General features: G+C 41.8%; 3 protein-coding genes across 8 annotated transcripts in view; 1 reads left to right on the top strand and 2 right to left on the bottom strand.

The window, feature by feature from the left end:
• LOC124048222 (arf-GAP with dual PH domain-containing protein 1) overlaps nt 1–17,965 on the bottom strand; it is a 30,221-nt gene extending 12,256 nt beyond the window's left edge. Inside the window, exons 1-3 of one of the 2 annotated variants that reach the window (XM_046368779.1) lie at nt 17,189–17,965; nt 2,793–2,923; nt 2,120–2,211 (exon numbers count right to left, since the gene is read on the bottom strand). In XM_046368779.1, coding sequence (XP_046224735.1) covers nt 2,120–2,211; nt 2,793–2,923; nt 17,189–17,279 — 314 coding nt within the window. In that variant the 5' untranslated portion in view covers nt 17,280–17,965. The remainder of the gene's footprint in view (nt 1–2,119; nt 2,212–2,792; nt 2,924–17,188) is intronic. The other variant, XM_046368780.1, reaches the window with a different exon arrangement.
• Nucleotides 17,966–21,556: 3,591 nt separating this feature from the next.
• LOC124048224 (RNA-binding protein with serine-rich domain 1-like) lies at nt 21,557–25,560 on the bottom strand. 2 transcript variants are annotated; one of them, XM_046368781.1, is made up of 7 exons: nt 25,485–25,560; nt 24,684–24,833; nt 24,361–24,534; nt 23,693–23,798; nt 23,341–23,494; nt 22,392–22,536; nt 21,557–22,119 (listed from the first exon to the last, which is right to left on the bottom strand). In XM_046368781.1, exons 1-7 carry the CDS (start codon nt 25,553–25,555, stop codon nt 22,014–22,016), a joined length of 906 nt encoding a protein of 301 aa, XP_046224737.1. In that variant the 5' UTR covers nt 25,556–25,560; the 3' UTR covers nt 21,557–22,013. The 2 variants fall into 2 exon arrangements, with proteins under 2 accessions (XP_046224737.1, XP_046224738.1); XM_046368782.1 differs by lacking the exon at nt 25,485–25,560 and adding an exon at nt 25,113–25,460.
• A 354-nt stretch (nt 25,561–25,914) lies between these two features.
• The window catches only part of vti1a (vesicle transport through interaction with t-SNAREs 1A), a 192,052-nt gene continuing 190,143 nt past the window's right edge, over nt 25,915–27,823 (top strand). For 2 of the 4 annotated variants that reach the window (XM_046368785.1, XM_046368787.1), the window contains exon 1: nt 25,922–26,125. In XM_046368785.1, coding sequence (XP_046224741.1) covers nt 26,032–26,125 — 94 coding nt within the window. In that variant the 5' untranslated portion in view covers nt 25,922–26,031. Of the gene's footprint in view, nt 26,126–27,823 lie in introns of all 4 variants that reach the window. The other 2 variants (XM_046368786.1, XM_046368783.1) reach the window with 2 other exon arrangements.

The raw sequence follows: 27,823 nt of genomic DNA on the forward strand, positions 1-27,823 counted from the left end.
ATCTGCCTCTCACTATCAACTCTCTCACATGTAATATGCTAGTTGGTTTAGTACCCACAGAGAAGAGTAATGGCACAGACAACACACTGTTTTTCAAGAGGCATACATCTGCAGTGTATTAGTCACCAGAGTTGGGATTAATTCCACAAATTCCATTCTAATTAAATTCCCCGTCCCTGTAAATTCCATTGAAGTCGGTCTTTGAATTCAGAGATAATTCACTTCCTCTCAATTCCAATGTTAGGTAAATTCAGTTAAAAAAAATAATAAATCCATTAATTCCATTAACTGGGAATATATTTCATTACATTTCAAATAAATTACATAAATTAATTCCAATATTGGAATATTGGAATTTCAAATGAATTGGAATTGACCCCAACCCTGGTAGTCACACTTCACACTTTAGCCTCATATGAAGTCGAAAGTTTACATACACTTAGTTTGGAGTAATTAAAACTTGTTTTTTAACCATTCGTTTTTCAACCAAATTTCTTTTCAACAAACTATAGTTTTGGCAAGTCAGTTAGGACATCTACTTGTGCATGACAAGTAATTTTTCCAACAATTGTTTACAGACTGATTGCGTCACTTACAATTCACTGTATCACAATTCCAGTGGATCAGAAGTTTACATACACTAAGTTGACTGTGCCTTTAAACAGCTTGGAAAATTCCAGAAAATTATGTCATGGCTTTAGAAGCTTCTGATAGGCTAATTGACATAATTTACATAATTTGAGTCAATAGGAGGTGTACCTGTGGATGTATTTCAAGGCCTACTTTCAAATTCAGTGCCTCTTTGCTTGACAACATGGGAAAATCTAAAGAAATCTGCCAAGACCTCAGCAAAAACATTGTAGACCTCTACAAGTCTAGTTCATCCTTTTCATTCATTTCCAAAAGTCTGAAGGTACCACGTTCATCTGTACAAACAATAGTACGCAAGTATAAACACCATGGGACCACACAGCCGTCAGACCGCTCAGGAAGCAGACACGTTCTGTCTCCTAGAGATGAACATACTTTGGTGCGAAAGGTGCAAATCAATCCCAGAACAACAGCAAAGGACCTTGTGAAGATGCTGAGGAAACAGGTACGAAAGTATCTATATCCGCAGTAAAACAAGTCCTATATCAACATAACCTGAAAGGCTGCTCAGCAAAGAAGAAGCCACTCCTCCAAAACTGCCATAAAAAAGCTAGACTAAGGTTAGTAACTGCACATGGGGATGAAGATCGTACTTTTGGAGAAATGTACTCTGGTCTGATGAAAGAAAAATATAACTGTTGGGCCATAATGACCTTCGTTATGTTTGGAGGAAAAAGGGGGAGGCTTGCAAGCCGAAGAACACCATCCCAACCGTGAAGCACGGGAGTGGTAGCATCATGTTGTGCGGGTGCTTTGCTGCAGGAGGGACTGGTGCACTTCACAAAATAGAAGTAGGCATCATGAGGATGGAAAATTATGTGGATATATTGAAGCAACATCTCAAGACATCAGCCAGGAAGTTAAAGCTTGGTCGCAAATGGGTCTTCCAAATGGACAATGACCCCAAGCCTAAAGTTGTGGCAAAATGGCTTAAGGACAACAAAGTCAAGGTATTGGATTGGCCATCACAAAGCCCTGACCTCAATCCTATAGAAAATTTGTGGACAGAACTGAAAAAGCATGTGCGAGTAAGGAGGCCTACAAACCTGACTCAGTTACACCAGCTCTGTCAGGAGGAATGGGCCAAGATTCACCCAACTTATTGTGGGAAGCTTGTGGAAGACTACACGAAATGTTTCACCCAAGACAAACCATTTAAAGGCAATGCTACCAAATACTAATTGACTGTATGTAAACTTCTGAAACACTGGGAATGTGATGAAAGAAATAAAAGCTGAAATAAATCACTCTACTATTATTCTGACATTTCACAATCTTAAAATAAAGTGGTGATCCTAACTGACCTAAGACAGTGCATTTTTACTAGGATTAAATGTCATGAATTGTGAAAAACTGAGCTTAAATGTATTTGGCTAAGGTGTATGTAAACTTCCGACTTCAACTGTACATACCAACGGACCAAACAATGTTGTTAGCTCATTATAACTCAGTGACGTGGTTGACTTACTTGCAGTCTGTGTGTTTGGGTCTGTAGTAGAATGCTGGAACCTTCTGTTCGTACTTAGCTTTGGCTGCTTCGTTACCCATGGCAGCCATTAGCTGACGATAGACGGAACAAATCCATTAATGTATTGACAACACATAAGGGGCATTTTTAAGACTGATATTTACGGGAAGGAAACTAAGAGTAGTACTAAATTGCAGTCCAAGCATCTTGTTTTCTGTCTTTACGTTTCCCTCAGGGAATTATCAACAACTCCAATCAACACGTCTTGTTGTAACTTTAGTCTGAGAATCCTCTATCCCTTCTAACCCCCGGGTAGTGCTATGCCGAGTCAATCACTCTCCCTCAAGGCTTTCACTCCCCAAATCTCATCTGTGGTGGTCTCTTGGAGTTGACATTATTATTGCATTTAGAAATGATGAACAAGTCCCTGTGGGAATGAGGCTTTCCAGTCTAAAGAAGGCAATGTGCGAGACACACTACTGGAACTGACTGATGGTCCATTTTTTGTTGTTGTTTGGCCTAAAATGGGCAGACTTAAGAAGCTGGATGGCAAGATCTGATCTCAAATCAGGTTGTAATTGGCAATAGGTGACAACTGTAATTAGGACCAATGTGATGCAATATAATATACATTCATTCATGCTTCCCCCTCTGGTACAGTAGGGTTACTGACCTCCACCTCTGAGGCCTCCCATGACTCCTGCTGGACGGACTTGACCCTGCTGATGTGGGGGATGCCTCTGTGGAGGAGAGAGCAGCCCTGGCACACAAACACACCCAAAGTCACCGACGCCCAGTCTGGCTCTGAGGAGAGAGACGGGGACAGAGGGGAGGGAGAGGAGAATGGAGAAGGGGGGAGAGAGCAGGGGGATAGAGCGATATGGAGGGAGGGGGGGAAGGAACAGAAGGGATGATACAGGGTCATAAACACGGTGCAAATGAAGGGAGATGAGCTCAATGTTCAAACTATAAATATTAAAAGTGCTGACGCACGCACTTCTGAAAGGTATTAGGTGCAAAGTAAAGAGGCAAATATAACTGAAGGAGTAAAGGACACGTGCTGCGTAGAGAGAGAAAGAGAAACAGATACCGCGTGTGTATGTTTGTGTGTGTGTGTGTGTGTGTGTGTGTGTGTGTGTGTGTGTGTGTGTGTGTGTGTGTGTGTGTGTGTGTGTGTGTGTGTGTGTGGACAAAGGGGAAATAATATTTAGGCTTAGCACAGGAAACAGGCTGAGATATTCACTGCTAAAAATCCACAGACAGTATTAAAGCACTGTTCATTAGAACACCAGGCCATTGCTAGTCTATTACACGCATGCACCCATGTGCATGCACGCAACCACGCACACACACAAACACACACCCACACAGCCACTACAGAGATCTGGCAGACAAACACATGAACTCTGCAGAGAGCACTTTGCTATGGAAGGAATAGACCGCATTGTATCAGCCACAAACATGAATATGAACATGCACTTGGGAATTTTTTGGACGCAGCATTAAGATTAGAGGTCGACCGATCATGATTTTTCAACGCCGATACCGATACCTATTATTGGAGGACCAAAAAAAGCCGATACCGATTAAATCGGGATTTGATTTATATATATATATATATATTTGTAATAATGACAATTACAACAATACTGAATGAACAATGAACACTTTTATTTTAACTTAATATAATACATAAATAAAAACGATTTGGTCTCAAATAAATAATGAAACATGTTCAATGTGGTTTAAATAATGCAAAAACACAGTGTTGGAGAAGAAAGTAAAAGTGCAATATGTGCCATGTAAAAAAGCTAACATTTAAGTTCCTTGCTCAGAACATGATAAATTATGAAACCTGGTGATATTCCCAGTTAATAAGTTTTAAGTTGTAGTTATTATTGGAATTATTGGACTATTTCTCTCTATACCATTTGTATTTCATATACCTTTGACTACTGGATGTTCTTATAGGCACTATAGTATTGCCAGCCTAATCTCGGAAGTTGATCGGCTTAAAGTCATAAACAGCGCTGTGCTTCAAGCATTGCTATGAGCTGCTGGCAAACGCTTACGAGCCTGCTGCTGCCTACCACCGCTCAGTCAGACTACTCTATCAAATATCAAATCATATACTTACTTATAGTATAATAAACACACAGGAATAAGAGCCTTTGGTCATTAGTATGGTAAAATCCGGAAAATATAATTTCGAAAACAAAACATTTATTCTTTCAGTGAAATACGGAAACGTACCCTAAGTCTAAATATTACTGTTACATTGCAAACCTTCAATATTATGTCATAATTATATAAAATTCTGGCAAATTAATTACGGTCTTTGTTAGGAAGAAATTGTCTTCACACAGTTCGCAACAAACCAGGCGGCTCAAACTGCTGCATATACCCCGACTCTGCTTGCAATGTAGGCAAGAGAAGTGACACAATTTCCCGAGTTAATATTGCCTGCTAACATGAATTTCTTTGAACTACATATGCAGGTTTAAAAATATATACTTGTGTCTTGATTTTAAGAAAGGCATTTTTGTTTATGGTTAGCTACATTTGTGCAACGATTGTGCTGTTTTCGCGAATGCGCTTTTGTTAAATCATCACCCGTTTGGCGAAGTTGAAGTAGGCTGTGATTCGATGATAAATTAATAGGCACCGCATTGATTACGCAGAACAAGCTAGATAACCTAGTAATATCATCATCAACCATGTGTCGTTAACTAGTGATTATGTGAAGATTGATTGTTTTTATAAGATAAGTTTAATGCTAGCTAGCAACTAACCTTGGCTCCTTGCAGCCACAAGGTACTTTTGATGCTGCACTCGCGTAACAGGTGGTCAGCCTGCCACACAGACTCCTCGTGGATTGCAATGGATCGGCCATAATCTGCATCCAAAAAGGCTGATTACGATTGTTATGAAAAATTGAAAATCGGGCCCTAATTAATCGGCCATGCAGATTAATCTGTCGACCTCCATTCAAACACACACGCACGCACGCACACGCGATTCTGAGAGAGAAATTGTCTGACTGAATGACCTAATGCATTGACTCTAAAGACAGCATTCATCCAGAAATTGCATAGACCTTTGAAAGCCTTTAAAAACACCATGAACATAATCAGCTGATACCTATTATGTTTAAATGTGTATGTCTGTCCAAAACTGCTGTTTGGGCTCAACGTATAAACTTCAATATCGTTTCAGCTTGCTTCAGCTCAATGCTTCTACTCAGTCTAATAGTTCCTGAGCTACTGGAACCTCTCATAATGTAATCACAGTGTGCATGGCTGGCGGGACCACCCTCTCAGCAGCTAAACCCAGGTCTGACATCCAGTTCTAACAAACCACATTCACACAAACATAGGGAAGGCTCTTCCAAACCCACATTCTTTGTGTTCATCTCTCACACACATACAGAAATTGGGAGGAGGAAAGAGAGAGATAGAGAGAGAGATAGAGGTTGTGGGCCCTGCTTTGTGTGGACTTTGTGCCATCTCTCCATTGTATCCTTGCGCTCCGACATCCCACGATATGTAATCAGGGTGTGGCCTCATGTCCATAAACAATGACTCCATCTCTATGGAAACACTCCGCATCAGAACAGGCCACTCTACAGGGGGGGGTCACTAGGTATGTGAATCAGAGAGCAGAGCAGAGACACCACACAGGAGATTGCCCTGACTGATCAACAACACAAAACACATTGGCTTTTGTCACTGGGATTTCCCTCAATGGAAATGGTCATCCACATGACATGACTGTTAATATCGGTGAGGTGGAAAACACCACCGTTAACACAATTTGGATTCCCCTTGTGTGTATGCACCAGAGGAGGCTGGTGAAGGGAGAACGGCTCATAATAATGGATGGAATTGTATTGAAGACCACTCCCCTGCAGATGAACTAATTGCTCCAAATTGGTCTAGGCCACGCCCCTTCCCACTACACCTGTTGTCACTCCCAAATCCCCACTCCTAAGCCTCTTTCCGCCTGACCACAACACATCCTCTGATAACGAAGCCAGATGTTCCAGGTTTCCACGGGTGACATTCTCTTCCTTCCCTTCTGTGAGTGAAATAATCAGTAGGAGCCTTATGTATTACGTAGTAGTGTTTATGCAGCATATGCCCCTTTTCTGACAGGCATCACAACTTCACAGGAGAACATAAAACACTTTTCGTCATACATTTTTGGCAGCTATTGACCAAGATCAATGGGAAACAGTTCAGATGAACCAGTTGTGTCTGGGGGTGATATGACCATCTATTGTATTTCATGAACATGTGAACAGCTCTAGGCAATAGAGACCCATCCACTTAGCTAGGTGTGGCTGGGGGGTAGTTATAGCCTCTCTTTCACATGACCCATCTATATACTTAGACAAGTGTGTCTGGGTAAGCCTTATCTAATAATTAAAATATTTATAAAAATATAAAAAAATATATCTGGGCAATTTCTATTTTTGATATTGCTACAATGCGAACAACTCCTGTATCCTGTGCATGTGACAAATACATTTGGATTTGATTACTGTGTGTTTACCTGAGACAGTAATGTGAAGAACAACATGACCTGCACCAAAGTCAGATTGGGAAATAGAACTAGATTAAGTGCATTTTTTCCCTTACTGTAGGCTACTACTTTCACCACTTTTAGTCTTGAAATTTTTGGTTGTTTACTACACTTGTTGTTTACTTACTCACTCTGTTTAGCACATGGCCTCACATGTGAATCCTTAAAGGGATGGGTGGGGCTAAGGCTTAAGAAGGTGTGAACGATGCTGAATGGGTGTAGGCAAAGAAACGCTATCCAGTAGGTGTACCAAAACATTCAAGGTCCATTTTCTCAAAAGTGGGGTTACAAGTATATCAACTTTCAATGCAGCATTATTTTCCCATTGTTCCTCAACTGCAGTGTATTGTATACAAATGTAAAGCTCAGGAATCTGTACTTTTATCCAACGTAGAAAACACAATTTCGAAAAGAGATGGTCGGACACATATGTAAGTGCAATTGCTAAATACAGTATATATTATGCTGCCAATTGCTCTCGTCTGTTGTACACCTTTTTGATGCTATTCATGCTCTCAGTTTGTGTTCCATGTGCTCCCTTTGTTCTTGTTAATGTTTGGCAGTTTTCTAAGTTAATTACATTTGACCGTTATGCCCATTTCTTTCCTGTTTATTCTCCCGGACCTACTTTTTCATTCATGCACTTTTATGTTGATTTGCCCCTGATAGGTATTTTTTGTATCTGCTACTAGACCACCACATCATTCCTAACCCTACCAACCGGCCTTACAAGCCAACAGAATCCCCCCCCCCCCGTCCGTCCGTCCCATCATCTCCATCTCATTACATGTTGACCGATGCCCCATAGTGGCAGCAACATTGAATCTAACTTACAGTCCACCCTAGGCTAGTCCTTTTCTTTATGGTCCTTCGAGTTGGATTCAATTGCGGCCATGAAAGAAGAACAACCTGACAATCCTATTCCTGGCGTTTCCACACCACTGCGTTCTGGACGCATGGTCCAACAGCCTGCTCACCTCCAAGAATATGAGGTTGAGTACATCAGCCAAGCTGAAGGTGGCCCAGGAGCCATCCCCAAATCCCCAGACGGCAAACAGAGGCCCGAAGACGATGGGGCACGACAACGCACCCTGGCTCTACTCCAGCCTCCTCAGAAAGCTCTATTCCAGCCTCAGGCTCTACTCCAGCCTCCACAGGCTCTACCCCAGCCTCCCCGGAAAGCTCTATTCCAGCCTCAGGCTCTACTCCAGCCTCCACAGGCTCCATTCCAGCCCCCACAGGCTCCACTCCAGCATCCTCAGCAAGCTCCTCTCCAGCCTCCTCCATAGACTCCAGCCAAGGCTCACAAACAGGCTCCAGCCCAGCTTCCTCTCGCCGATCCTCAGCCTGTAGTGCCCCCGACCTATCTGCAAAGTATGGTGCCTCCAATACAACTACCAAACACCTACAAATTATATGCGAGGTCAACCAACATCCAAGTAACAAAACCTGCCTGGTCAACTCCCCTGTTACAGAGTTATCCTTAAACTAGTCAAGGTAACCCTCCACAACAAAGAAAGATCCCTTGACACCTATGCAATCCTCAATGATTGATCTGAGAGAACCATTCTCCTACAACCAGCTGACTGCCATCTCCAGCTACAGGGTGAGGCTAAACAACAAACACTGCAGAGCGTGAGACAAGAGGTCGAAACCTTTCAGGGCTCCACGGTATCGTTCGAGCTAACCTCGGCCTGACATGCAGGACAGTCTTTCCAAATAAGCGATACCTTCCCAGCAGACCGGCTTGCCCTTGCCAAAAATAACCAACTGACCGCATCCCTCCAGAGAAGGTACCAACCCCATTGAGGACTACCTCCAACTCCTATCACTCATGCCTCATGCAATCCTTTAACAGCCTGCTACTGCCAGGACCAACCTTGGGGCCTTCGCTCCTCAGAGTACTACACCGCGTCAGGGAACATGCAGTTGCAATAAGCGGCAAACATGAAATGAATGTTCCACCAACCTGGTGAAGATGTAAAACATTCAGTGGACCACTGCTTCTACAGTGCATTTGGAAAGTACTCAGACCCCTTGACTTTTTCCACATTTTGTTATGTTACATCCTTATTCTAACATTGCTTAAATTGTTGTTGTTTCTTCTTCTCATCAATCCACACACAACACACCCCATAATGACAAAGCAAAACCAGATATATTTTTTACAATTTAAAGATTTATTACGTTTCTTGTTTTCAATCAACCGACAAAAACACATTCCACATTCACACGTGGCAGACATAAATAATCAAATCAAAACATAAAACAAATCAAACAAACTTGCTGCAGCACTATTAGCGTTCCTATTAGCTATTTCCAGCCTTAGCTGAAACGATGAGCAAATAATTCATTTTTTTACACAACATGTATCTGCTTATTTCCCTGATCACCCCATTCACTCTGTCCAATTTGAAATATAGTTGAGTAGTGGAGACCAGAGTCTATCAAACTTGGGCTGTCTCTTGTGGAGGTCATAAGTCAGCTTTTCAAGAGGAATAAAGTCAACTATCTGGTCAATCCACATTTTAAATGTAGGAGAAGTATTAGAAGCCCACAATAGAAGAATACATTTCTTAGTAAAGTATGTGATCGTAATAAACACATTTTCTCCGTCAGGATCAAGAACAAAGTCCTGCTGGGCATTAAGAAGATAGATACATGGGGTCTTATCAAACTGTACATCGAGTGTTTTCTATGCAGAAGTATGTATAGGTTGCCAATATCTGGTAATCTCTCTTCAACTCTAAAATACATGCATATAGGTTCCCCTTTCAGAGGTACATCTTTTACAGTCAGGAGAAATGTCCGTATTCATTCTATGGAGTCTCACTGGGGTGTAATAAAATTTGTACAAAAATGTGTAATTAGATTCTTTAATTTTTTACATTAGTAGAGGAGCAGTATACCCTGTCGCAAACATCCACCCATAACTCATCACTGATAGTCAGACAAAGGTCCTTTTCAGAGATGATTTTCAAAGGAGTAAAGGAGGAGCCTCCTTTCTCAGAAAGGAGTCAGTAGATATGAGATGTTGCCTTTGATGGATTGTGCTGTGACAAGAAGGGTCTCAACTTCATTCAGCTGAGCTCTAAACCTCCCCTTGGAAGTAAATGATGTGTCTAATTTGACGATATTATTTACAAAAACGGATCTTGGGACATTGAATTTACCACAGAGTTGGTTTTCTGATGAAACAGGTCTGAAAAGGTCCTGAACCCTAGAGAATGACAAAGATTAAAGTTGGCATCACTCAGGGCTTTTGGCAAGTCTGGGTTGCATACTATAGGAGAGTGAGAACATATTTGGGAGGAAATGCCAAGGTATTTCTTACAGTCCCTCTATGCTAGAAGGGTGCTGTAAATCACTAAGTTTTTTTGGGCTATATTGCCCACTTCACTAAAGTTATTCATTAATATAATTGAGCTTAGGGGCAATGAACCGGAGGATTGGGCTTCTATCTGAATCCACATCGAGTCTTGTCTGTTTGTGATCCATGAATAGCATGTTGCGGATTTGGGCAAGACCACCCTTAGATTCAGGTTTCGATAGAGTGGAGAACTTGATCCTCAGTTCTTTATTGCGCCATATACATTTGGTGATGCTTTGGTTAGTTGTTTAGAAAAAGGAAACTTGGACATAGCATGGGAGCACCTGAAATAAATAGTTCAATCTAGGGAGGATGTTCATACGGATAACATTGATTCTTCCGACTAAGCTAATTGGGAGGGAGATCCAGGTTTGGAGAGCGTTCTTGATTCGATCCAGGAGTTGAAGATAACTTTGCTTGAAAAGGAACTTCAGATCTGGTGTTAAAGATCCCAATGTATTGGAACCCCTGTGTCTTCCATTCGAACGGACAGTGTCTTCAAAGAGCTGTTGAGTGTAAGATTGAGAGAGCAAACAGTGGATTTGTTCAAATGCATCTTATATCCTGAATACTTGCCGTACAGAGCAATTGTGTCTAAAATGGGAGGGATTTCTCAGGGTTGGATATGCCGAGCAAGATATCATCCGCGTAGAGCGAAATTTTGTGCTGCAGGCCGCCTGCAGAAACACCTATAAAACTTGAATTGCTCCTTATCAACTCTGCCAGAGGCTCCACCCCCAACAAGTAGAGCAGGGGGGACAGCGAGTATTCTTGTCTTGTGCCACTTCCCAAAGGGAATCGGTCAGAATTCAAAGCATTGGTAGTCACCTTGGCATTTGGATGACAGTATAGGGACTTCATCCATTTAATAAAGTTTGGGCCCATATTGAACTTTTCTAAGACTGAGAACAGAAAGCTCCACTCCATCCTGTCAGACACCTTCTCAGCCTCCAGTGAAGCCAGCAGGACAGGGGTCTTCTGTGCGTTTACTTGGTCTATAATATCAAAAAGACAGCGAATGTTATCAGAAGAGTACCTGTCTCTAATAAATCCAGTTTGGTCCACTTTTATTATTTTGGGAAGAAGAGTATTTAGTCTTTTGGCGAGCAATTTGGTAATTATTTTGTAGTCGAAATCCAACAAGCTTATGGGCCGGAAAGCGAGCAGGATAGAGGGTCCTTGTCTTTTTTGAGCAACACTGTAATGCGGGCTGTGTACATATAGACCGGGAGAGCTCAGTTTTTGCAAAAATCATCCAGCGTTGGCATGAAAATAGGGCTAAGCTGGGGCCAAAAAGCTTCGTAGAACTCTCTGGGGAATCCATCTGTGCCTGGGGACTTGTTAGGTGGCATGGAGATAATTTCCTCCAGGACCTCCTCAGGAGTGAAGGGGGAGTTGAGATCTTCTTGGTCGGTCTCTGATAGTTTAGGTAGCGAGATTCCCTCTAGGAAGGAAAGGAGTTCTGCCTCCGTATGTTTTCTCTCAGAAGTATATAGTTTGCTGTAAAAATCATGAAAAGTTCAATTGATCTTATTTGGATCATATGTGACCTCGTCATCTGGTGTTCGGATGGCCATGATTGTTCACTCTGACTGCTCTTTCTTATTATTGGTAAGCAAGCAATCGACTAGGCCTATTGCTATACTGATGGTATTTCTGTTTCGTAAAGAGGTCAAAGTGGAGGTGGACAAAGGCGTGATCTGAAAGCGTTATGGGTCCGATTGTACACGTGGCAGAATTGAGGAAAAAACCTTTGGGATAAAAATGTAATCTATATGGGAGTAGGTGTTATGGACATTAGAGTAGTATGTATGGTCCATAGATGAACTATTAGTCTCTCTCCAGATATCTATCAGTCCCATATCTTTAGTAAGAGAGTTCAACATCTTTGCGGATCTAGGGTTAGTGGTGGAGACTTGAGATGATTTGTCCAGGGTTGGGTTCAGGGTACAATTAAAATCTCCAGACAGGACTCCAAAGGAAACACAATGCTTATTGAACAGGGTTATCATTTTCGACATGAAAGCAGGCGTATGCATATATATTTAAGATAGTAATTGGTTACCCATACAGTGATCCAGTTATCAGAATAAATCTCCCCTCCGGATCAGATATGTTTTTGTCAATTACGAACAGAACATGCTTATGGATAAGTATGTCTGTGCCTCTACTGTTTGATTTGAAAGACGAGAAAACACCTGTCCCACCCAAGTTCTGAGAAGTTTAGCATGTTCGGCATCACAGAGGTGTGCATCTTGTATAATAGTGCACTGTCTGCGCTTTCCTTTTTAAAGAGCACATAGTATATTTTTTTCAGTTTTATCACATGACCTAGACCATGACAGTTCTATGTCTGGGAATAGGTGGACAATAGTTACAGCTACAATCACATAAAATTAAACTAAATGGTGTACATAAAAGAACAATCTCTGGACACCCCAGCCCAGTTCCAAAACAACTCGACGTATCCCGTTTGATCGATTAACCCCACACTCAGTCTCAATTCTGTGTTCCCGATAAACGGGAACAGTTAGCAACGCACAATGTCCCCTCCCCCAAAAATGCCTCATCCTTTCTGCCCCGTATTAAGTAAGTGACAACGTAGCCCCCCTGTCCAGACCACAGTAAAAAAAAAAAAAAAAAAAAAAGGTAGAAAATCAAATCAATAGCCCAGCCTACAAATATCTCCTCCAAAGGTCATAGGGCAAATCATTTGGTCCAAATAAAACAGAAACGATGGAGCAGATCCTTAAGAGGGAGGATAAGTTGTTTGTTCTTATTAAAACGTAATATCAACAGGATAAGGCCATAGGCATAACATTGACACATTGAGCCTCTCGTTAGGTCTGTAAATGTCGTAATCGACAGGCTATAAATGGTGGAGGCCTATGTGAAAATGATTACTACAAATAATTTAAAAAGGGGAAATAAAAGTAGACTAAAACGTTAGTAGGCCTAGGCCTATCCCTCTCTCAGCTAAAATAAAAGAAATACAAATTAGACGGTTATAATGACATTTAGCGGGGCGGGTGGGTCGTTGGATGGCGGCCATATGTTGTCTTACCTCCATTAGTAATAACAGTAATCGCTTTTAATCATTGGTCCATTTCTTAGTGGCCAGGATTGTCCTTCAAAAAACATTTTGCCACTTCGGGAGTTTTGATGTGTCGCAGGACAACTTGGTGAAGAATCCTGAGCTCGTTTGGGTATTTGAATCCCCTAAAGATGCCTCGATAAATGGAGTAGTTCTTCACCTCGTCAAACCTCGGCACTTTCGGCGTATTCCAGAAGACAGGTCCTGGTATAAGGTGTGTTTGGCATTTCCCACTGTAACGGTGCTGATTTTCGGCGCCTGTATGACTCGTTCCTTGTCGGTGAATCTCAGGAAACGTATGGTGATCGTGCTGGTTGTCTGGCTGCTGATGTGGGCCTCAGTGCTCGGTGAGCTCTCTCGAGTTATATGGGCCTGTTGGTGGACAGGTGGAGCCACTCGGGAAGTTTGTCTTGCAGGTAGCGGAGCAGTGGGATGTTTCCCACTTCTTTTTTTGACAGATTTAATAGAACACAATTATTCCTTTGCCTCCTACTTTCCAGGTCCTCTGTTTTCTCTTCCATGTGCTCTATTTTCTTTTTAGCAGATGCTGTTGTTTCCATGGCGTCTGCCAGTGAGTTTTCCATGGATAGGATTCGACCCTCTGCCTCATCTAGGTGCCCCGCGTTGATGGTTATCTTGTTGTTGATGTCAGGCAAAGAATTTCAGGGTTGTCACCTTGCCCCCTATCACACTGAGCTGAGAGTTAATGCCATCTAATTTGATGTTAAGTTCTGTACGTTGGGATCTCAGCTCAGAAAGGATGTCTTCAACAGAGTGCGAGGTTGGAGGTTGTTGGGCCTCGGGAGGGGACGGGTCCTCTTGCTCCTGACTAAGGGTGCTAGCTTTTTCTGAAGCTAGCTGTTTCTTGGAGGCTTTTTCTTGACTATTGCTCGAGTCTGGGCAAAAATGTCACCTGTAATGTCGCCTTTTGTAGCCGCCATTACTTTTTGACTAAACTAATGAGTTTAACTTGAAGTGGAGGTACGATGAAGAATTGGAAACTACTTGTGTGGAGCTCTTAGTTCATGCGGCCATCTCGTTTAAGGGTCACGTGAACCCCTCCAAAACCAGATTTAAAAAAATGTTTTTCAGATTGATTAAAAAAACAAAACAATCTAAAATATCACATTTACATAAGTATTCAGACCCTTTACTCATTACTTTGTTGAAGCACATTTGGCAGCGATTACAGCCTCAAGTATTTGTGGTTATGACCCTACAAGCTTGGCACAGCTGTATTTGGGGAGTTTCTCCCAATCTTCTCTGCAGAACCTCTCAAGCTCTGTCAGGTTGGATGGGGAGCGTCACTGCACGGACATTTTCAGGTCTCTCCAGAGATGTTCAATCAGGTTCAAGCTCGGGCTCTGGCTGTGCAACTCAAGGACATTGAGACTTGTCCCAAAGCCACGCCTATGTTTTTTTTGGCTGTGTGCATAGGGCAGTTGTTCTTATTTGTTCTGTTAGAAGGTGAACCTTCACCCCAGTCTGAGGTCCTGAGCGCTCTGGAGCAGGTTTTCATCAAGAATAGCTCTGTACTTTGCTCCATTCATCTTTCCCTTGATCCTGACTATTCTCCCAGTTCCTGCCTCTGAAAAACATCCCCACAGCATGATGCTGCCACCACCATGTTTCACCGTAGGGGCATTGCTAGGTTTCCTCCAAACGTGACGCTTGGCATTCAGGCCAAAGAGTTAAATCTGGGTTTCATCAGACCAGAGAATATTGTGTCTCATGGTATCAGTCCTTTAGGTGCCTTTTGGAAAACTCCAAGTGGGAGTTACACTCTGTCTGCCATCTGCCCGGTACAGTTGAAACCGGGATTCATCCGTGAAGAGCACACTTCTCCAGCGTGCCAGTAGCCAACGAAGTTGAGCATTTGCCCACTGAAGTTGGTTACGACATCGAACTTGTCTGGGTGGCTGGTCAGATGATCCCGCAGGTGAAGAAGCCAGATGTGGAGGTCCTGGGCAGGCGTGGTTATGCATCGTTTGTTAGGCCAGTTGGAAATACTGCCAAATTCTCTAAAACGATGTTGTAGGCGGCTTAAATTAACATTACATTCTCTTGCAACAGCTATGGTGGACAGTCCTGTAGTCTGCATGCCAATTGCACTCTCCCTCAACTTGAGACATCTGTGGCATTGTGTTGTATAATGAAACCACACATTTTAGAATGTCCTTTTATTGTCCCAAGCACAAGGTGCACCTGTGTAATGATCATGCTGTTCAATTAGCTTCTTGATATGCCACACCCGTTAGGTAAATGGATTATCTTGGCAAAAGATAAATGCTGACTAACATGGATGTAAACAAATTTGAGAGAAATAAGCTTTTTGTGTGTACGGAAAATTTTGGGATCTTTTATTTCAGCACATGAAACATAGGACCAACACATTACATGTTGCATTTATATTTTTGTTCAGTGTACAATACATTCAGAAACACATTGAGGCAGAAGTAGTCCCTAACTACAGATCTAGGATCAGATTACTCTACTTAGTAATTGCAAGTTTAACTACTAGTCTTGGGGATGAAATATCTGACCTTGCTTTATATCACTATTTCACGCAGCGGAGAGATTCTGAACATTGGCATAATACTGTGTGACATCAATGTGTGGAAACAGATGACTAATCATTTGGCAGTGAAACATCACTGGTGCAAATTAGCCTGCATTAAACAGTGGAATACACTATATGGATTAAAGTGAGCTAAAGGAAATCAATTTCTGCTTTTGTGTTCCAACTTATTTCTACCTCGAATTAGTCATTTTGGAAGTTTTTCTTGGTAAGCCCTTTTCCAATTAAATACACTACTTTTTCATTGAACAAAACACTTATTTTTGATCTGTGGTTGCCAAATATTTCTCTGATCACACATTTTCAACTATAATACAAACCTGAACTGAGAAACTGAAACGTGTATCACCACCACAAACACATTAGTCGTAAAGGAGTGAACGCTGCGAGGTGAGACTTACTATCTATATGCGTTATTTGACATCTGCATCACAAAGTCGTAATGAAGAAATGCAGCACAGACTGCCAGTAGTGAAAGTATGTGTTTATGATCATTCCTCATGTCACCTATAGACATGGTGCCACTGCCAAGAAATCCTGGGTGGGCAGAGCTCCAGCACTGGGCATCAGTCCCATCCTGGAACCTCCCCACCAGCTCACTTTTATCACGGTGAGATGAGAAGGGGAACAAGAGAGGAAGTCCTATAATGCAGAAGTGGTGATGAGGGGCCAGGGAGGGATGTGACAATAGTTACTGTAAAGCCAAATTGAAATGACCATCCGCAATACAAAAATGCACTCTCAGAAGGTTGTTGCATGCTGACAGACAAGATTGAGCAACACCCATTACATACACCCCAAACACTGAAGACACACACACAGAGACACACTGAGGATTGTACATTTGAGTCATTTAGCAGATGCTCTAATCCAGAGCGATTTATATTGATGTCACACAATGACTACTAGCCACCACAAACACTCCAAAAGGCAATAACAGGTGACAAACAGGACAGGGATGACTCAGCAACACCACACATGTAATCAATTTAACCACATGATGGAAGGTACTCAGTGAAGTATAGGACTTTTGTTTACCGGGTCTGCATGTCTCAATACATTTGGCAGTTCTCCATAAAGCCTACAGCTTTACAAGGTCCATAGTCCAGCTCCTCGATTGGCGCTGGCTGCCAGTCTAATATAAGGTGTGTCTCGAGAGCAATTCATATTATTTTCTGTAAAAACCTTTTGTTTTTAGTGCAGTAGAATGAGGCCTAATGCTGTTAAATAAAATATAGACATCAGATAAGGAGAACACTGACTGACAAGCTGTCACATTGACAATGGTAACAGAAAACAATAGGCTATTCAAGATTCAATGGCAGGTGCATTCTCTACGAGGATGATGAGACCTCGCGCGTCGCTCATATGCACACGTGAGCACATGAACAGGGACCGGTAAAATATTTGGCGCCCCTCTTTTATTAACAGTTCGTTTCCTACCTGCATTGCCACAATCCGCACATGCATCGTTTCCAGGTCTGGTCAGGACATCTAGCAAGAGCCGTTTATTCGTCTCCGACTCCGAGGCCATAGTCACCGTTTGATCTCCACCCAATTCCGAAAGACTTCAATACAAAGCACGTTAACTAGGATAAAGCAACAATCAAATTCAAAAACCTCGTACTTTACTCAAAATGTAAAAAAAATGCTAATAATTAATGTCCTATGATAAATCAGCTTGGAAGGTTTGGCAAGTCTCTCTCTCCTGACTACAGCTCTATTAGGCTACGAAGTCTTGCTAACTGCATTATCTCAAGTCTGTCATCCCCTCCTTTTACCCAGACTCATCCCTTCTGCAGTTGCAGTGAGACCTCCAGTGGTATGATGATCATGAAACAATTTCTGACTACCTGTGTAAAATAAAATTCTGACTGACAGCCAACATGTAGACGTTTTTATGAGGACTATAGACAACATAAACTATTTCACTGTTAAAGATTTGACAGACTGTAGCTGGCTCGTACTTTTACTTATTTCTGTCACATAATGTCTAAACTTTGTTTCTGTCTCTTTAAAAGTTAACAGATTGTCGAAAACGTAATCGATGTTATGGGTTGATTATTCATGTCTAGATTAGAACGTTTGTCTACGTCAGAACTATGCGGCGCTTCAAATATACCGCAGGCTTGCATGACACATTGGTGAAGGTCTTGTTCATTTTTTTTTATCTCGACCGCTACAGTATGCACTCCAGCAGTAAGTTTTTTCGGCCCTGTACTCCCGACAAAGGATAATTTCCTTTGGATAATTTTGGTAAGAAAAATAAACCACTTGTGGTTGAGCAACAGACTCGTTGGTTCAAGCAATAGCTTTTTAAAAATGTATTTGTAATTATTATTTGAATAACTTTAAATTGTACAAACATACGGAAGTTGAATTATACATTCAAAATGTATATTTAGCCAGCAATAGCTTCGTGACGTGCGCAGCAACTAGATCGTCACTAGTTGCCATAGTCATAATTATGGCTAAACCCCACCTACAGTGTCTTCGGAAAGTATTCAGACCCCTTGACTTTTTCCACATTTTGTTACAGCACAGCCTTATTGTAAAGTGGATTAAAAAAAAAACACATCCTAAACAATCTACACAGAATTCCCCATACTGACAAAGTGAAAACAGATTTTTAGAATTTTATGCAAATATATTCAATACAAAAAAGACACCTTATTTACTTTGAGAAATTTTGCTAGCTTGAGATTTCAGTTTAATCTTCAGAATCTCTTGTTTTACAGACACCTACAAATCCAAGTTGTGTGCTAAACTATTAGTATAATTTCATTACATCCAGCCTGTCAATGTATACAGTGCATTCGGAAATTATTCAGACCCTTCCCCTTTTCCACATTTTCCTACATTACAGCTTTATTCTAAAATGAATTAAATGAAACATTTTCCTCATCAATCTACACACAATACCCCATAATGACAAAGCAAAGAGTTAAAAAAAACATTTTTGCAAATTTCCTTATTTACATTAGTATTCATACCCTTTGCTATGAGACTTGAAATTGAGCTCAGGTGCATCCTGTTTCCATTGATTATCTATGATGTTTCTACAACTTGGAGTCTACTTGTAGTAAATTGGACATGATTTGGAAAGGCACACACCTGTCTATATATGGTCCCACAGCAAAAACCAAGCCATGAGGTTGAAGGAATTGTCCGTAGAGCTCAGAGACAGGATTGTGTCGAGGCACAGATCTGGGGAAGGGTACTAACACATATCTGCAGCATTGAAGGTCCCCAAGAACACAGTGGCCTCCACAATTCTTAAATGGAAAAAGTATTTTCCTAGAAGGGCCTTGACCAAGAACCTGATGGTCACACTGACAGAGCTCCAGAGTTCCACTGTGGTGATGGGAGAACCTTCCAGAAGGACAACCATCTCTGCAGAACTCCACCAATCAGGCCTTTATGGTAGAGTGGCTTGACGGAAGCCACTCCTCAGTAAAAGGCACATGACGCTTGAAATTTGCCAAAAAAGCACCTAAAGGACTCTGATCATGAGAAACAAGATTCTCTGGTCTCAATTTGTAAGTCGCTCTGGATAAGAGCGTCTGCTAAATGACTTAAATGTAAATGTGAAGAAATCAAGATTGAATTCTTTGGCCTGAATGCCAAGCGTCACATCTGGAGGAAACCTGGCACCATCCCCACGGTGAAGTATGGTGGTGGCATCATGCTGTGGAGATGTCTTTAAGTGGCATGGACTGGGAGACTAGTCAGGATCAAGGGAAAGATGAACGGAGCAAAGTACAGATAGATCCTTGATGAAAATCTGCTCCAGAGCACTCAGGACCTCACACTAGGGCAAAGGTTCACATTCCAACATGGCAACAACCCTAAGCACACAACCAAGACAACGCAGGAGTGGCTTTGGGACAAGTCTCTGAATGTCCTTGGGTTGCCCAGCCAGAGCCGACTTGAACCCAATCGAACATCTCTGGAGAGACCTGTAAATAGCTGTGCAGCAAAACTCCCCATCTAACCTGACAGAGCTTGAGAGGATCTACAGAGAAGAATGTGAGAAACTCCCCAAATACAGGTGTGCCAAGCTAGTAGCGTCATACCCAAGAAGACACGATGCTGTAATTGCTGCCAAAGATGCTTAAACAAAATACTGAGTAAAGAGTCTGAATACTCATGTAAATGTGATATTTCAGTTTTACATTTTTTATAAATTAGCAAACAATTATAAAAACCTGTTTTTGCTTTGTCATTATGGGCCATTGTGTGTAGATTGACGAGGGGAACAAACGATGTAATCAATTTTAGAATAAGGCTGTAACGTAACAAAATGTGGGAAAAGTCGAGGGGTCTGAATACTTTCCGAAGGCACTGTATAGAGACATGCAGTGATGGAAGCATTTCCTCAAAGTTACCCAAACAAATAAACAAACATAATCATATATAGCCACACACTTCCCACGCCCCTGTATATCTCAAATGTATCTTCTTAAAATCAGGATTTTAAACCTAACCTTAAGACCAAACTGCAAATATGTTTATTTTTTGATTTAGACAATTTCGACTTTGTGGTAACTAGTGACAACCCAGCAATTGCACAGCATCACATAACTTGAGGTTTCCAGCTGTAGCTGGCTGCTTTTCAAATGCCAGGGAAAGGGGTGTTTGAGCACATGTGTATGAGATCTGTGAAATGAACGTTCAACTGCTTTTGTTCTCCCTGTAGCTGTCTAGTGTTTGAAATACAATGCAACATTGCATCTCTTTGCTGGAGACTATCCAGGCTGTGTCATAACTGGACGTGACTCAGAGTCCCATAGGTCGGCGCACAATTGGCCCAGCGTCGTCTGGGCTTGGCCGTCACTGTAAATAAGAATTTGTTCTTAAAAAAAAAAGTACCTTTATTAAACTTGGCAAGTCAGTTAAGAACAAATTCTTATTTACATTGACGGCATACTGAGGAACAGTGGGTTAACTGCCATGTTCAGGGGCAGAACGACAGATTTTTACCTTGTCAGCTCAGGGATTCGATCCAGCAACCTTTCTGTTACTGGCCCAAAGCTCTAACCACTACCTGCTGTTCTTAACTGATTTGCCTAGTAAACAAATCATGAAGTGCTTAAAAGACAGCAGCTATTATAACTCCATGTGTCAATGGACTACCTTGAAGGCCAGATGGATAAGTGAGTGTGGCGCTGTACTTATTTCCTGTTGAGAATGAGACGACTTGATATAAACACGACTGATCTCATCACCAATGTGAAACTATCCTCTGCTATTTCAGGCAGCTGATGGTCAAAGAACCTCTGGGAAAGCTAGGGTTCAAAGACCTGATGGACAAACCCAGCCAGGAGGCACAAGGAGGCCAAACCCTGAACTTCCCTTCCTATACAGATGGATAAGATCATTGTATTTGTATTGTATTGTATTTTTTTTTTATACCTTTAACTGCTGCAGTGATATACTAAACATGAGATAGTGTCCCCTCTTCCTCTCCATGTGTATACAATTAAAATGCAATATTGTGGATGGCGTTTCAAGCTTTGTATAAATATTTAGGTAAATGAACCATGCCTTTTTGTGTGTGTCGTTTTGATGTTGGATATAGATTGACAGTAAAACAGTTATTTGAGGTGGCTTTAGTTCTCACCGGAAGTGGTGTTTCACGCTTGTGTGCATGCACATGGTACACAAAACATCTTCTCTCAGTCTAGCCAGCCTACACTTCTGCATAATGATTGAGGTAACATGCTCTGAGGCTTGTATCAAGTGTAGCAAAGTGCCTACTAACGACTCGAGGCACTATGGAATGTTGTAGCATGGTGTGATTGAGCCTGATGAAAACAAGTCAACTTTATTAAAACTTCAGGCAGCACATGTCAAGCTGGCTCAACTAAAGAGTTGTAACAGTTGCATATTAAAACTAAACGCACAAATCTATGTGCAAACAAAAAACGAGAATTCTGTAATCACAATGTGTAAGCCACAACTCAGCTGTTGAGGACAAAATAAACCTGGCTTGAGAGCAGGGCTCACTTCACTCCTCTTGCCTCAGATTGAGCCTAGCATTCAACATGATGCTTATCGACCAATAACAATACACTATGACGAGAGAAAGGCTGTCATGCTTTCCCCTGTAATGTCCTCTGAGATCAGTGAACATGGAGGGAAGGACTAGGAAAGGAAGCTAAGTAGAACTTTGGATACAGCCATACTTTTACAGTGGAGAACGGGAAAGGTGGGAGAAGGATAGGAGGGAGGAGAGTAGCTGTGAGGTGAGAGGTTTCAGGCAGCTCTACCGGGAGGAATTGGAGCTGGAGCGTGAGCGGTGGCGTCTGCGACCGGGTGAGCGCGAACGAGTCCTGCGGCGAACCGGAGAGCGTCTCCGTGGTGACCGAGACCTTTGGGAAACAGAGAGAGGAGGATGAAAACAAAGGTCAAGAACAAGGGGATGACAAAGGTCTTTAACTTTACAACTGAGGGGATACATGGTCATCTGCCATTCATTCTAATCAGGGATTCAGAACAGAGGATACAGATGTTACCATAATAAAATAATAGGAACAAAGTACATCTTTGTGTAATAAATACAGAAATGTACTGTAAAACATGTAATTATTGTGACTGACAAATATCCACACACACATTGACATTAACACAGTAGGAGGCTGACCTTCTCCTCAGGCGTGGAGGGGTGCGACGCCACATCGGGGGTGGTGGGGGCATCCTGCGAGGGGGGGAGGGCCTGCGAGGGGGCGGATGTATTACCCTAGGAGCCAGCACGGCAGTTGCAGTGATCTCCTGTCCGTCAATCTGACCTGCAGACAACAGAGGACAAATGGAGGTACACTTTTAAATGATGTTCTAATTGTATGACTCAGGTAAAAACTCTTGAGGATAGGTTATGGACAGAGAGTTCAATAGAGTAGAGCGCTGTAGTTGACTTTTACAATGCATTCAAACGCTAACTGCATGTACACTAGAGGTCGACCAATTAATCGGAATGGCCGTCACTCGCTCTGAGACTTGGAGTAGTTGTTCCCCTTGCTCTGCAAGGGTAACACTGCTTCGAGCCCAGGTAGGAGCGAGGAGAGGGATGGTGGCTATACTGTTACACTGGCAATACTAAAGTGCCTATAAGAATATCCAATAGTCAAAGGTTAAGGAAATACAATTGGTATAGAGAGAAATAGTCCTATAATTCCTATAATAACTACAACCTAAAACTTCTTACCTGGGAATAATGAAGACTCATGTTAAAAGGAACCACAAACTTTCATATGTTCTCATGTTCTGAGCAAGGAAATTAAACGTTATCTTTCTTACATGGCACATATTGCACTGTTACTTCTCCAACACTATGTTTTTGCATTATTTAAACCAAATTGAACATTTCATTATTTATTTGAGGCTAAATTGATTTTATTGATGTATTATATTAAGTTAAAATAAGTGTTCATTCAGTATTGTTGTAAATGTCATCATTACAAATAATACAAATTAAAAATCGTCCGATTAATCAGTATTGGCTTTTTTTGGTCCTCCAATAATCAGTATCGGCGTTGAAAAATCATAATCGGTCGACCTCTAATGTACACCCAGAATCATTGGTCTCCACCAACCTCCATCCATGTGTTTAAGAGCCTTTTCGGCCTCATCGGCATTCTCAAACTCCACGTAGGCATAGCCCTTTGACAGGTGTGAGCGGAGCCTGTCCACAGGCATGTCAATCGTCTTGATTTTGCCATAGGAGCTGAAGATCTCCTGGATGTGTTCCTGAAAAGAGCAGAGACTTTAGTCAAAACCCACCCCCAAGACATTGCTCCCTACTTCAACAAACCTCCAATGCCTTCAACATGCGGTCTGCAGCTTGACACAAAAAATGCATTCAAATAGGCTATATGGAATCCCATTGATGTGCACATACACTGTATTCATGTACACTTGGAGACTGGGTGAGTCATTTTGACTCACCTTGACAACATTTCTGGTGAGGCGGCCCAGGTACACCTTGGTTGGTCGGGGGCTGGGGCTCCTCTTACGCCTCTCCTTGTCATCCTTTTTCACTGATGACTTGGATCTAGAGAACAAACAGAAGAGGTCTTACTCTATTCCTTCACTCAAAAAAGATGTCACTTCCAAGATCACATCTCCTTAATCCTGTTTTTGGATTAGCTTTAGGAATGATCACAAACCCTGGTCCAGCAGAGTTACAGAGCATGCAGGCTTTTTTGTCAGCCCAGCACTAACATACCTGAAACAACTAATGAAGGTTTAAATGTTAAACCATTAGGTGAACTGAAAGTATTTAGTGCTGGTGTGGAACAAAAGCCTGCACACACTTTAACTCAGGGCTGGGATTGGAGACCACTGCTTTACACTTTACAGGTCACATGTAACAGTTTAACTTTCATCTGTCCCCTCGCCCCTACCTGGGCTCCAACCAGGGACCCTCTGCACACATCAACAACTGCCTCCCACGAAGCATCGTTACCCATCGCTCCACAAAAGCCGCGGCCCTTGCAGAGCAAGGGGAACCACTACTTCAAGGTCTCAGAGCGAGTGACCTCACCGATTGAAACGCTATTAGCGCACACCACCGCTAACTAGCTAGCCATTTCACATCGGTTACACACACATACTTGGACCGTGAGCGGTGGTGGTTGTCGTGGCGGCGGCGATTGGGGCTGGGCGACCCGGAGCTGGTTGAGCTAGAAGATCGGGAGCTGGAAGACCCGGAGCGGCTTGAGGCAGAGGAGGAACTGGAGCCGCTGGAAGAACCGGAGCTGGAGCCAGAGCTGCTACTGGAGCTGGACCTGAGTGAAGACCGGGAGAGGGGCTTACTTTAGACCCGAGTGAAGACAGAAAGATGGGTTTACTGTGGGGCATCAGAAAGTAGTGACTGCGGATATAAGTTGTCTGATAAAAACAAGAGATGCTATGGTAAGGGTACAGTAATACTGACCTGCTGCTCCCAGTGGAGCTTCGTCGCTTGCGTCCCTTCTCCTTGCCCCTGTCCTTCTCAGCTTTCTCCTTGGTGGCACCCGTTTTCTCCTTCCCTCGCTCTTTTGCCTTGTCATCCATATGCTCCTTCCTCCTCACTGGAGAAGGCGCCCTGTAGATTGATAGTAGAATGACTGTCTATATCTAGCTAGAGGACAAGTAGAAACTATTCAGACTTTAGCTACAATTCCAGTCTGTGATGCAATAAGTTGCATATACAGTATGTTTGTGAGCTTGCTCGTGAAACTCTAAGGCACATAACGTTACACATCTATAATCCAAATATATCCTGTTGGCTTGATCATTTCAGTGATGTAACATTGTCTTGTTTCATATCCGTCAGCTGATAATTCAGGGAAATGGCGGGAAAAACGATCTAACGTTTACTTACGTTGTAGACTGAATCTGATTCGAATTTTCTGAACCGACAATAAATCTAATCTGTCTGTGCCCTTGAGCAAGGCACGTAACCCTGGTTTGCAAAAGAGCGCCATATTACTATGGTTGACCCTGTGAAAAACAACACATTTCCCTGCACCTATCCGGTGTGTGACAATAAAACATATTTGTATGTTTTTTTGGCTGACGTGCCCATACAACTAGCTTGATCTAGATACCCTCTATTTTGCTAATTCAACGACACATCGGTGAAATATACTCTTGAGTCAAACTGTGTTTCCTAAAACAACAACATAGCATACATCATACGTCTATATACAATCGTTAATTCGACGATTAAAGTGGATTGAAAAGGAACATTTACATATTTGTTCTGGTTGCAGCAACAAGTCGCAGTGAGATGACGTTGCAAAGTTGAACCGGAGAATGTGACATTTCTAAAGACGCGCAGCTCCCTCTGCAGTATTTTATTGGAATTAGGACTCTTTGGGAGGTATATATTGTGTATCACATTTTGATACATTAAAGACAACATGAGGGATTATAGTAGAGATTGTAGCAACATTCTTTATTCTGTATAAATGTTCGATGTCTTCTTAAAAACAAATGGTTTATTCTATTTCAATTTGATGAACTATAAATAAATGTGTAGCTAATGCATAAACTGTAGTTAATGCGATGTCTTTCATTTCTCTGTACACGTATTTTTTTTTCTGGCCACGCATGGAGAAAGTTTTGACACTTCATTGGAAGAACCAGTCAATTAGTAAACAGTTGCTGCTTTCTTACCGGATAACATTTTCTGTAACGCAACACGGAAGTGACGGCCCGCCTTCGCAGAAGTGTTGTTTTGCTTCATCTTCAGCTACTTTTTAGCCAAGAAGACACCTGTTTTACAGTCAAACTTCACTATGTCTTCAGATTTTGAAGCCTATGAACAGGACTTTGGAACCCTGACAGCAGAAATAACCAACAAAATTGGAAGGATTCCCAAATTAGGTGGAGGTAAACCGCGTTAAGCTCTATTAGTTTGCCAACGAATGACTTCTGTCATGTCAACAAATGAATAATGCAGCAAGCTAGCTAGTTTCACATGACACGTATTTTACGCAAATGTCATCATATTCCGAGTTTTTAGCTCCCTAAAGCAATTCCACTAGCTTTGTGCTAGTGAAATAACGTTAGTTGGATAGGTAACGTCGTTATCTAGCTCTTTAGTTTGTCAGCTATCTAGCTAACGTTCGCTATCAAATAGCCATTAATAGAGCATTCATATGCTGTGCTGACGAACGCACAGCAGTTTAATTCTACATTTATGATGATATGTTCTTGAAGGGAGATTGAATCCTGGTTCAATGGCAATAGGTTGTCCGGCTCCTAGCATTGGTACTTAATATTTTATATTATCTTTCAATCATGTACCTAAGCTAAACATAATAGGATTGGACTTTTAATAAAGTGAAACGAGACTTTATTCATATCTAGAACATGATGTGGGCTACATTGAAAAATAATTAATTGTCTTGTTTGTGAAGATGTAGGCTTTAGTGGGACTGAATTGTTGAGTCAAGCCACTTAAGTGCAGTAGACCTAATCCATCATTTTATTTTTTCATAGTTCCACTTCTAAAGTGGGTAATAAGATATAAAGTAGGCCTACATCTAAGAAACGAGATGAAATTGCCCTTCCTCCCTACATTTATTTAACCTCAAAACACAAGAGGGTTTCGACACCCACCATTTCAGATTGTTCTGAAATAGTTTGTTAGAAATGGATAAGATTAGCATTCCTAAAACATTATTTTGTTTAAATATAATTTGATCTCTGAGAAATTATGCTGATTGATTGCACCCATTTTAATTTATAGGATTCATATAATCTTCAAAAAATATAGTACCTAACATCTGATTTGGACCATAATTCTTGCTAAAAATGAGTAAGACATGAGGAATTCAATCCAATTATCAAAGCCACTCACAGACTAGAGGTCGACCGATTAATCGGAATGGCCGATTTTATTAGGGCCAATTTCAAATTTCGTAACAATCGGAAATCGGTATTTTTGGGGACAGATTTGGCCGATTATTATTATTTTTTTTAGTGTGTTTTTTGTTTTTGTTTTACACCGTTATTTAATCTTTAACTAGGCAAGTCAGTTAAGAACACATTGTTATTTTCAATGACTGCCTAGGAACGGTGGGTTAACTGCCTAGTCACCTTGTCAGCTCGGGGGATGCAATCTTGCAACCTTACAGTTAACTCGTCCAACACTATAACGACTTGCCTCTCTCTCGCTGCACTCCACAAGGAGACTGCCTGTTACAAACCAAGATAAATTGCTAGCTAGCATTAAACTTATCTTATAAAAACAATCAATCAATCATAATCACTAGTTAACTACACATGGTTGATGATATTACTAGATATAATCTAGCGTGTCCTGTGTTGCGTATAATCTGACTGAGCATACACGTATCTAAGTACCTAACTGAGCGGTGGTAGGCAGAAGCAGGCGCGAAAACATTCATTCAAACAGCACTTTCTTTGCGTTTTGCCAGCAGCTCTTCGTAGTGCGTCGAGCATTGCACTGTTTATGACTTCAAGCCTATCAACTCCCGAGATGAGGCTGGTGTAACTTAAGTGAGATGGCTAGCTAGTTAGCACACGCTAATAGCGTTTCAAACCTCACTCGCTCTGAGCCTT

Source organism: Oncorhynchus gorbuscha, linkage group LG11, assembly GCF_021184085.1.
Source record: "Oncorhynchus gorbuscha isolate QuinsamMale2020 ecotype Even-year linkage group LG11, OgorEven_v1.0, whole genome shotgun sequence".
Taxonomy (NCBI): Eukaryota; Metazoa; Chordata; class Actinopteri; order Salmoniformes; family Salmonidae; genus Oncorhynchus; species Oncorhynchus gorbuscha.